The sequence below is a fragment of the Garra rufa genome, chromosome 13, assembly GCF_049309525.1.
Source record: "Garra rufa chromosome 13, GarRuf1.0, whole genome shotgun sequence".
Classification (NCBI taxonomy): Eukaryota; Metazoa; Chordata; class Actinopteri; order Cypriniformes; family Cyprinidae; genus Garra; species Garra rufa.
The window spans coordinates 30,094,004-30,106,194 of NC_133373.1; the positions used below are offsets into that span (position 1 = coordinate 30,094,004).

Below are 12,191 nucleotides of genomic sequence, written 5' to 3' on the forward strand. Positions count from 1 at the left end.
CATCATCACTTAAATTGATGATGCTGCAAAACTCAATTAAAATTTTAATTATCAATATTTTAAAATTTTCATTTTTAAATAATTGTACCAATTATAAAAGTAAAAAAAGAAATATATAAATAATTATAACATTTTATAAAAGCAAAACATTTTCCATTATCAATTAAATTGATGATGCTGTAAAACTCAATTAAAATGTTAGTTATTACTATTTTCAAATATACATTTTTAAATACTTGTACCAATTATGAAAGTAAAAAATAAAAATAAATACCAGATATAAATAATTATATCAATTTAGAAAAGCAAAACATTTTCCATTATGACTTTAATTGCTAAGGCTGCACAACACAATTAGAATATTAATATTTTAAATATTGTTTTTTAAATATTTGTACCAATTATGGAAGTAAAAAAATAAATAAATACAACATAGAAATAATTATACCAATTTATATAAGTAACATTTTCCATCATCACTTAAATTTACGATGCTGTTAAACTACATTAAAATGTTAATTATTAATATTTTGAAATATTATTTTTAAAATACTTGTACCAATTATGAAAGTAAATAAGCTATAAGCTATAATTATACCAATTTATAAAAGCAAAACATTTTCCATCATCACTTTAATTGATGCTGCTGCAAAACTCAATTAAAATTTAAATTCATTTTTTAATTTTCATTTTTAAATAATCGTACCAATTATGAAAGTAAAAATCACATACGTAATTATACCAATTTATAAAAGCACATTTTCCATTATTAATTAAATTGATGATGCTGTAAATCAATTAAAATTTAATTATTCATATTTTAAATATTAACTTTTAAATATTTGTACCAATTATGAAAGTAAAAAATAAATAAATACAACATATAATACCGATATAATAATAATAATACCAATAATAATAATACCAATTTATATAAGTAAAACATTTTCCATCATCACTTAAATTTATGATGCTGTTAAACTCAATTAAAATGTTAATTATTACTATTTTTAAATATTAATTTTTAATTACTTGTACCAATTATTAAAGTTAAAATAAATAAATACATACAACATATAAATTATTATACCAATTTATAAAAGCTAAACATTTTCCATCATCACTTAAACTGATGATGCTGTGAAACTAAAACTTCTGTTAGTAATGTCAGAGTTGTGGTTTTGTTTCTGGTTTTCGTTTGCAGGAATGTGTAAAGACACCTTGGCCACAATCTCAGAGCCCATCACACACAACACATACGGTCGTAATGAGGGCGCTTGGATGAAGGATCCACTGGCTCAAGATGACAAGATCTACGTCACAAACTATTATTATGGCAACAACCTACTGGAATTCCGGAACATGGATGTCTTCAAACAAGGTACGGCTCTTTACTTTGGATAAACAAGTTCAGAATAGTATAAATAAGCAATTTTACTGGTTTTGTTTTCTTATTTCCGTTTTAGGCCGCTTCACGAATTCCTACAAACTGCCTTATAACTGGATCGGCACCGGCCATGTGGTCTACAACGGTGCTTTCTACTACAACCGCGCATTCTCTCGAGACATTATTAAGTACGACCTACGGTTGCGTTACGTGGCGGCCTGGACCATGCTGCACGATGCTGTGTTTGACAACGACGATGTGTCCACGTGGAGATGGAGAGGAAACTCAGACATGGATTTGGCCGTTGACGAAAGCGGACTTTGGGTGATCTACCCAGCGCTGGACGACGAGGGCTTCTTGCAGGAAATGATCGTCTTGAGCCGCTTGAACCCCACTGATTTAAGCATGAAGCGTGAAACCACATGGAGGACCGGGCTCCGACGCAATCGCTACGGTAATTGCTTCATCGTATGTGGCGTTCTTTACGCAACAGATAGCTACAATCAGCAAGACACCAATTTGTCCTACGCCTTTGACACCCACACCAACACTCAGGTGATCCCTCACCTGCCTTTCAGCAACAACTATACTTACATCACCCAGATCGATTACAACCCCAAAGAGAGGGTGTTGTACGCCTGGGATAACGGACATCAGGTCACTTATAATATTCAGTTTGCATATGTAGACCCACTGTAGAAATTCAGCAAATACATGTTTTGCACAAAATAGAAGAAACCGTAAATGTGTTTAAGTGGATTGTGGATCAGTTCACTCAGCTTTTCTTAACTTCATGTAGTTTGATGTACTTATTAACATGCTGTTGTGTTTTCAAGTGTAAAAACAGACCCATATTGTCACATTTATGGTGAAAACAAAGAAAAGCAACTTTCTTAAAGGGACAGTTCACCCAAAAATAAAAATTCCGTCATGCGTCGTGGTACTCTAGTGACACGGAAGAGAAATTCTTGAATAAAGTCGTTATTTTTGTTTCTTTGCGCACAAAAAGTATTCTTAAAAATTAAGGATGGACCACTGATGTCACATGGACTGTTTAACAATGTTTTTACTACCTTTCTGGGCCTTAAACCCATGTAGTCTATGCAGGGTCAGAAAGTGCTTCGATTTTAACAAAGATATCTTCATTTGTGTTCTGAAGATAAACAAACGTCTTACGGGTTTGAAAGGACATGAGGGTGAGTAATTAATGACAGAATTTTCATTTTTTGGTTAACTATCCCTTTAACTGAATTTCTTAACACCCAAACTCTGCAGCTATATGAGCTTTGCAGTTTGCATCAATGGCCATTTCTTTAGATATTGTCGCTTGCTTTTGCACTATAAAAACAAATCTCTTTATGTGTATAGCTAAACCTATGGAAGCCCGTTTCCGACACTGAATAAAAAGAAGAAGAAAAAAATAGGTAATTGCGACGTTTCATCTCACAATTATAAAATCTGAATTGTGAGATTAAAACTCGCGGGTTTGTATTCCGCAATTGCGAGTTTATATCTCACAATTCTGACTTTTTTCCACCTCTCAATTCTTTTTTGAATTAAAATTGTGATATACAGTCACAATTGCGAGTTATAAAGTCCAAATTTGAGGGGGGAAAACACTTGTATGTTCTCAGAATTGCGAGTTTATATCTTACAATTCTGAAAAAAAAAAAGAGTCACAATTGCGAGATATTAACTCACAATTGTGAGGTATAAACTCACAATTTTGAGGTAAAAAAGTAAATTGCGAGATATAAACTTACAATTCAGAGAACAAAAGTCACAATTGCAAGGTATAAACTCACAATTCAGAGAAAAGTCACAATTCTGAGAAAAAGTCACAATTGCGAGATAACTGTAAACTCACAATTGCGAGAAAAAGTCACAATTCCAAAATAGAAACTTACAATTCCAAGAAGTTACAATTCAGAAAAAAAGTCACAATTGCAAGATAGAAACTTGCAATTCCGAGAAAAAGTCACAATTCCGAGATAGAAACTTACAATTCCAAGAAAAAAAAGTCACAATTGTGAGGAATAAACTCACAATTCCGAGGAAAAATGTCACAATTCTGATATAAATTCATATTTCCAAGAAAAAAAGGCACAATTGTGAGGTATAAACTCACAATTCCGAGAAATAAGTCACAATTCTCAGAAAAAGTCACATTTGTAAGATATAACCTCACAATTGTGAGGTATAAACTCAAAATTGCGAGGTTTAAGCACACAATTTCAAGAAAGTCACAATTGCGAGATATAAATTTACAGTTCAGTAAAAAGTCACAATTGCGAAATATAAACAATTCTGAGAAAAAAAGTCACAATTGCGAGATATAAACAATTCTGAGAAAAAGTCAATTGCAAGATATAAACGGGCAATTCTAAAAACAATTCCGAGAAATAATTTATTTCTCAGATTGTGAGTTTACATCTTGCAATTCTTACTATAACTCACAAGTTTGTATCATGCAATTCTGAGGAAAAAAATGTAAAATGTAAACTCGCAATTGCAAGAAAAAAGTCGCAATTACCCTTTAACATTTTTTTTTTTCAGTGACAGAAACGGGCTTCCATATATACCTCTCATAAGGCTGGCAGAATGATTTTAATTATAAGTTTTGAGGTGTTGTATTCTTAAATCCAGTAGAATACGTTGTATATACTGTAATATAAAAGCTAAAACATGGGATTGATGAATGTAAAAAAAAAAAAAATACAACTTGTATTTTCATAAACATATCTCAAAGTTGTTGTTTTTTTTAAACAAACTATCACTTGCATACACAAAAAGTTTGCAATTGTATTGTTTCAGTAAAACAAGAGTAGACAGTCTTTTGGGCACATTTTCAGTGTGTTGCTGTTGTTTTTTTCATCAGTACATTTGATATCTTTGATCAAAAACTGCTTTTTATGCATATTTTATTGCAATGTCATCTTTTAGCACTTACGAAATTCAAATCCCTGTCAGACTCAGAAAATGGCTGCAATAAAATAAGATGATATAAAACATATGGCACTGGTTTTCCTTTCATAGTAAAGATGTCAAGTGAGAGTGTGAGAGTGTTCTCAGCATAGGTCACTTACTGTGGATGAGAGCAAAGTGCTACACCGTAAACCCCTTGATCCACAGAGCTAAATCGGGACAAACAAAACACATCTACCATACTTTAACCCTAAAACAATGTTTACCCCAGCCTTTGAAATTACCTATAATCAGCACTTTACAGCGCCTCAGACCCCACATTTACACAAACCTTCAATTTCGGAGAGCAAATTCAGCCTGACATAAGACTCTGTCTGCATCCTAAAAACAAAAGATTCACACAAGTCACCCACAAACTTCAGTCCAGTGTTTATTCCGTCGCATTGTTACAAAATAGCTTTCATCACTGTCACTGATGTGAACAAACAAAAAAACTTTCCAAAAATGCCAAAATTACATAGCATTGCAGTCTGAGCAACATTTTTATTCTGAATCTAAGGACAAAATGTGAAATTCTCTCACTAAATATAATATTTATAAGCTTCACCTGAGTTTATAATCCTATATTGAATTTAATTTGTCTATGAAGGGGAATGTTTTTTTGAAAGTGACCACAGGATAGAAAGAACAAGCTAATTTCGAATGATAACTGACTAATGCATCCTAAACAGGACAAGAAACAAGTGCACATCTAAATAGGCCAGAATAATAGAGACACAGTGAACAAGGACAGATGAGGTACAAATTAACATTAATAATTTGTGTCTCTCTCAACTTCAGTATTATGTTAACAACTGTATGTCAAGCACACATCGTTTAAAGTGCAATTAAGCCACTAAGACAAACACGAGAGCATGAAATATATTAAAAAGAACTGACAGATGTTGCATAAGACCCCCAAACCCAAACCGCTATCCTAATTAGAATTAATCTAAAATGATTAACCTTCAAAAACCAAGTATAAAGCAGAAGCATTACCTAAATATCTTCTTTTTGGGATATATATTACAGCACTGTTCTGAATCAGATCTGTCAATTATACCAAAAGCCTCCTTTACTGATTTAAAAGACTAAATAATTAAATTTTGTTCAGAATATGTTGCCGAAAATGACAATTAAAAGTGTACCAAACAACCTTGGTACAAATAATACATCTTCATAAATATTCATTTGAAATAAATTTGATAAACAAAACAAGAACAGTGCAAACAAAATCACAAACAATTCCTTGACAGCTACCACATACCTGACTAGCGTTCAATAATCGAGGCAGATCGCACTTTGGTTTGGGAGATTTGGATATTGAATGCCCCTGTAGTTCAGCTGTAGAGCACAAACAAACTCGAATGTGCTTGAAATCACTTTGTATGAAGCACATAAACATAAATGCCTCTGATGACAGATAAAGACTGTAATGGCTCATCAATATTGAATGGCTTACTTGATGCATTTTGAAGAGGTGGAATTCTTGACAATTGTTGATAATCTTGGGGATTCAGTAGGTGATTACCAAGATCCCCAGTTTGCCACTCGAATAAGAACAATCACAAAAATGAACACAAATGCTTATTATGTAACAAAACAGATGACGTGGAGGAAAAAAAACAGGTAATTCACAACAAAACAAGACAGCTGGGACTAAGAAGAACCCATTAGGACTCCAACGGGAGCTGCAGGCTGGTTGTTGCTGGGGGCCGCGTGATAGAAAGAGTCCGTTTCAGTCTGATTGACCCTCAAGATGGGTGGAATAGTAGACGACTTGATGTGGAGGATCCTGGTGTCCATGACCTCGCAGTCGATCTGCATCATCACCTCATACTCTTTGTCTTTAATGATGCTCTCTGCAATGAGACAGAATCATATAAATCATATAAAACAGCACTCGGTGCTCAGCTGTGTGGAAGTAATTGTTAAAGAAATGCAGGTGATGTGCAGGGTGGCCTGAGGAGGTTAAGAGGCATTTTAGGGGCTGCTTTCACACAAAGGTTCACTGAGGTCGGTCACACGCTGACCTTTATTTTCACATAACATAGCAGTAAACACAACAGATGACTCCCGCATGAAAGAAAATGGGGTTAAAGGGTTAGCTCACCCAAAAATGAAAATTAGCCCAGTACTCATCCTCATCCTCCATTTACTCATCCTCAAGGCATCCTAGGTGTATATTAAAAATTGTTCTGGCTCCTTCAAGCTTTGTAATGAAATGGGCGGGTGTTTCTCTTCATCAGTCCAAAACAAGTCCGATAAAGTGCACCCATCCATAATAAAAAGTGCCTCACATGGCTCTGAAGGGGGAATAAAGGCCTCCTGTAGCGAATCGATGCGTTTGTGTAAGAAAAATATCTATATTTAAAACGTCACAATCACTTCAATCTGGCTTGCGCTCACAGTTGTACACAGAAGCAACTCTGGGCGGATGAAGTAGGATGTCGGCATTGTGCATGCGCCATGCAGAAGTGATGAATGCGGATGCGCAGTGAAGAGATCAAAACAGGTTAGATGTACAAAACGAAGATTTGTAAAGACAAATGTCGAAGGATTTCGATATAAGCCAAGAGGAGTCAGAAACTTTGCTTCCTTTGCTCCTGTAAATAAACGATGGTTTTCACAAAACTCACAGGCTTCCGTGTACAACTGTTAGCAAGAGCTGGATTAAAGTGATTATTAAGTTTTAAATATGGATTTTTTTTTTTTTAAATGCATTGATTTACTACAGGAGGCAATTATTCATCCCCCAGAGCACTTTTGTTTTTTATTATGGATGGATGGGTTTTAATGGATTTGTTTTGGACTGATGAAGAGAAATACCCCCCAATTGCAATTATAAAGCCTGAAAGAGTCAAAACAATTTTTAATATAACTCTGACTGCATTTGTCTGAAGGAAGGAAGTCATATACATCTAGGATGCCTTGGGGGTGAGTAAATAATGGGCTAATTTTCATTTTTGGGTAATCTAACCCTTTAAAGAAAGGTATACTACCATTCAAAAGTTTGAGGTCAGTACAATTTTTTTTTTTTAGCAAAATTGCATTAATTTGATCAAAAGTGACAGTAAAGACATTTATAATGTTACAAAGGATTCCTATTTCAAATAATCCTATTTCAAATATTTCAAGTAGTACTTACTAACTTTCTGGGCCTTGAATTAGTTAGTTGCATTGCTGTCTATGCAAGGTCAGAAAGCTTTTGGATTTCATCAAAAATATCTTAATTTGTGTTCCAAAGATGAACGAAGGTCTTACGGGTTTGGAACGACAAGGTGAGTAATTAATGACAGAATTTTCATTCTCTTTAAGAGATTTAACACTCCTGTTAGATTCATACCAATGAGGCTGTGTTCTAAAATGCGTGAGCAGTTTGGTTTTACTGACACCGTGGGATGCCTCATCATCCTTAATCTCTGGAAGCGAAGGTCAGGCCGTGACTTTTTTCCTCATGTTTTGACAGACTCATAAAAGCTCGTCAAACACAAGCAATGAGTATTTTGTAAGGAAGCATTAAAAGCATGCTGGTTTACACTCACTTCTATGGTCTATCTTCTATAAGAAAAGCACTCCGTACCGGAGATGATGAGCAAAAGCTTCACATACATGCACAGCATATGGGCGATTCGCTCCAGGACTGATAAAAACTTTATAGGCTGGAGAGCATCACGGTGGGTCAACCCAAAGCACTTTTCCAGCCCTTACTGGTGAATACATTTACGCATCCTACATTCAGTCATCCTGATGAACGCTTCAGCCACACACCCACAATGATGATCTCAAAACCGGTGATTTACAGTAAACCTAACTGTTGGAGTCTTTCTGATGTGTTCCTGAAACCAAAATCTTCCCCATCTACCTTTGATACCACCAGTGAACAGTCAATGTTATGGGATAACGTTTCAATATCTCTCAAAATGTGTATTTTCACAGGTGCTTAGAAAAAAACTAAGCAGTGCTGCAGAAATCATCATAGATGATGGGTTACAGCAATCATCTCACTGTATTTCACTGCACTGAAATGACACTGAACGGCTGAGGTGTACACGTCATGACATTAAAATACAATCTTTCCATCCTATATATACTAAGTTTCCAATATGTCAGAAATGTCATTTTCCATTCTCACAGAAGGATTTTCGTTTTCCCTTTGGATATGTCTGGTACTCTGCCTGACTTTCCAAACACCATTTTAAATACTGATTAAGGCAACATGTGGACTCAAGGGTAAATTCCTGATGAGGTTGTGGTTTCGAACCTTTGAGATTCCTGCCAAACTCACTTTTTGTCCATAACTGACAGTTTAAGCCTAAAAAAACTAAAAATTGGACCAAATATAAATCAGAGAGAGAGAGAAAGAGAGAGAGAGAGAGAGAGAGAGAGAGAGAGAGAGAGTTGAACTCTGTCCAATTCATGAACCAGATGAACCAAAAAAGACAAAAAAAAACTATACTATGACTTAAATGTGGTACATCACCATGAACTGGACAAAAAGTCTCTTTTGTGTCCATTTGGAGTAAGTAAATGACAAAAATTTAATTTAATTTAAACATTATTTTCCTGAATTAGGTTATTGTAATTGTTAAAGTGGCCAATGATCAGCAAACTCCGCGCAAAACTGATTGGGCAGACCAAACTATAAGTCATAAAGACTTGAAACTTGGAGGGATGGTAGTTCTCACACCGACTACAACGTCACCAAGGCTCGCCCCAATCGGTCAGACTGCAAGCGTCTATAAGGACATTTGTGTATATAAAAAAACATGGCCGCCATAGGCCAATGAACTTTGAGCACCTATTAGACAAGGTTAACGGAGGTTGATCCGAATAAAACTTGGTGGGCCTGTTTGGCTCATGGCCCTAAAGGTCTGTGAGAAATTTGAAAGTAAGGATAGCACATTTTTCATCAATATTTATATCATATGATAGACCTCCTCATTTCGAACAACTTTGCCTCTAAAACCACTGCTGTCAAACAAACTGTTTGTTAAACTGAGATGTAAAAAAAAAAAAAAAAAACAAAGGAAAAAAAAACTGCTTTTCCGAACTTGTCTTATATTTTTAGCTCAATCTGTAAAAAAAACAAAAAAAACATTGCAGTACAATTCTTTGGACTCTCTAGGTCAAAAACTATCAAAAAAAGTTGAAATTTACCCTTATGAAATTATAACAGGGTAGTTTAGAGAAGGGACCTGTCCAAATATATATTTAAAAACCCATAAAGCCTAAATGAAAACTCAAAACTTCATGAAACCTGGTGAGCAAATGCAACAAGAGATTCTAAACAAGCATTCAACATTTTATGGAAATTCAATCATAAGTGGCGCTATAACATTCATAAATGTTAAAAATCCTATTTCTGTGGAAAATTACCTGAATTTGGCAAAAATGCACTTTTTAATTATTGATTTAGCTGGTTACAGCCATGTTAACACAATGTCTTTATTCTTTGCTTTAAATGCTTGAATTACAGTAATATTTTACTATTGCTTTTAAAAAGCAATGCCTGTGACTGCAGAGTAAAACGTTTCCTGATATGACTTCGAAATGTGTGCAGTGCACAAACAAACAAAGAAAAGGGAATCTGATGATGCTCATCATTTTCAACATTCACTAACGATTATAATGCTGACTCAGAACTCCCACAGGGAAGATAGCAAAAGAGAACAGATAATATATGTGCAGACACTGCCAGGCACTGCAACAATAGTTTCCAAACCAAACATGAAATTGAAATTGATGGAGAAATAAAACTTTGTTTTCAAGGTGGTCGATTTCTATCTTGAAAACAACATGAATAACAAAACCACTGGTAAATAACAAAGGTTTTTTTTCTTCATCCCAGCATCGCATGTGGTAAAAACCACCCCGTCCCAAACACACAAGCTTGAGCGTGTAGAACAGAACAGAATCAGCTGGGGGCAATTTCTAAAACTACACTTCTGTTCTGAGTTGTCCCAAAGTTGTTCTCTTAATAAAACCATGTGAAACCCATCTTTGAACATGCATTTCTACATCAACACAGGATGGAGCCAGAAAAAACTTATGCAGAGTACATCACGCTCTACCATCCTCTCACGAGAGACTACTTAGTTTTGGGTTACATAAACAATTTAAGCCTATGATCTTTAAAATATGGCAGGTTTCTTGTTTTCCATCGAGTTGGTGTGCAAACTGCACAACTAATCGCATACTATGTGGGTCAATTACTAGATCAAGGGCTTCCCAGACATCGCATTCTCACACAAACTCACGCACATAGCAACTGTTTATTCTAGTCATTAAACAACATGGAGCACATGCCCTAATTTTTAGAGAGATTTATTTACCCCTGCTTCCCAATAACCTCTCTTAATGCGATTCTATAGCAGAAACTGTTTGCACACCTGATGACTTGTCGGAAAGATTTCAAACTGTATTCAAAGAGGTTTGCAATCTGTCCTGTTGTCTGTGATTAGTCTCCTAATCGCATACAATAGAACAGAAATTAGCAACTACTAAGAGATAACTACTAAAACACTGTTTCTCAAGCACTCACACAAGGTACTACCAAAATCATAGTAGGGATGACTATACTGACTATACTTCTATCACCATTCTCTTTCAAAGGGGTTAAAACTCATCCTTCACAAAAGCCTGTCCACACTGCAAGGTCAGCATATCACATTTCCCTTCCTAAAATCAGTACGGGATAATCGAATCTGACACACATCCAAGAAATTAAAGGAAAGAAACTTAATAATAAAAAGAATGGAATGTTTACAGAAATGATTAGACGCCATCAAATTTCAAACCAGTTTCCTCTTTGACTCTCATAAAAGCATGTGAGAATCCTTTTGAGGGAACCATGGGTACTTAGACTTGAATGGCTTAATATAACGTAAATGATGTCTCTTACTAAAATATGTGGTAGAAAACTCATAAAAGATTCACATTGAGGTGGCGACTTCATTTTAATGGTGTCAAATGGTTGCACTCATTGAGCTACTGGCGCTACCTGTTGCTATTTTTACCACAACAAAACTCTGAAAATTGAATATTAATACAATGACCACAACTACTGAAAAGCTTACAGGTGGCAATGGATATATATGTAGGCTTAAACCAAATGCTGCACCAACAATTTTTCCCAAAAGCAGTCTAAACACCCCAAGATATTGAGTGAAATTCTTGCTGAGAAACTCTGGTGTCATGACAAGCATCGACATGTTTACATCCCACCAGGATGCATCTAGGTTTTTTCTCTTTGCCGTTTGTAAGTTTTTTTTACTAAAAGCCTTAAAGGCATCAGGGATAAAGTGGAGAGAACAAAGCGTGACTTTAGGAAGTTTTATTCATCCACAGGCATCTTCCCATACTTTTCTACTCTTCTTATTGCTAGGAAAACAGTATATACTTACATCGCTTCTCTTGTTGCCCTTCGACTGAAAATTACAACCAAAAGCCACACAATGTGGCATCATTTCAGTATTTTATTTTTAGAAATATGTGTTCTGAGTTGTGTTGCAGTAGTGCAACACAAAGAGTGCAACTATTTTACGTCATAGAAATAATGGCGCCCCCCATAGTCCAAAATATGTATAAAATAATGTGGATTTTTTTTAAATAACATAAATCTTTCATGGGTTTTCTACTACATATTTCGGTAAGGGATTATTTATGTTATTTTAAGCCATACAATCTTAATATCCAGGGTTCCCTTTAACCAAATAAACTACTGTGTGTGACTATGAAAAAATATTAGGAGCACCATGTGCGACTGACCCAATTAGCATATTTGTTTTTGTGCTGAGGGGAGCTTCAAAGATTTCTACGTGTTTTGCAATGCTGAGTA

General features: G+C 35.0%; 2 protein-coding genes across 5 annotated transcripts in view; one reads left to right on the forward strand and one right to left on the reverse strand.

Annotated features, from left to right (window-relative positions):
* The window catches only part of olfml2ba (olfactomedin-like 2Ba), an 11,714-nt gene extending 7,586 nt beyond the window's left edge, over positions 1–4,128 (forward strand). The window contains exons 7-8 of the mRNA XM_073816789.1: positions 1,205–1,381; positions 1,467–4,128. Of these exons, the coding sequence (XP_073672890.1) occupies positions 1,205–1,381; positions 1,467–2,086 (797 nt within the window). The 3' untranslated portion in view covers positions 2,087–4,128. The remainder of the gene's footprint in view (positions 1–1,204; positions 1,382–1,466) is intronic.
* Positions 4,129–4,724: 596 nt separating this feature from the next.
* atf6 (activating transcription factor 6) overlaps positions 4,725–12,191 on the reverse strand; it is a 51,225-nt gene continuing 43,758 nt past the window's right edge. For all 4 annotated transcript variants that reach the window (XM_073853229.1, XM_073853227.1, XM_073853228.1 and 1 more), the window contains exon 16: positions 4,725–6,213. In XM_073853229.1, the coding sequence (XP_073709330.1) occupies positions 6,011–6,213 (203 nt within the window). In that variant the 3' untranslated portion in view covers positions 4,725–6,010. The remainder of the gene's footprint in view (positions 6,214–12,191) is intronic.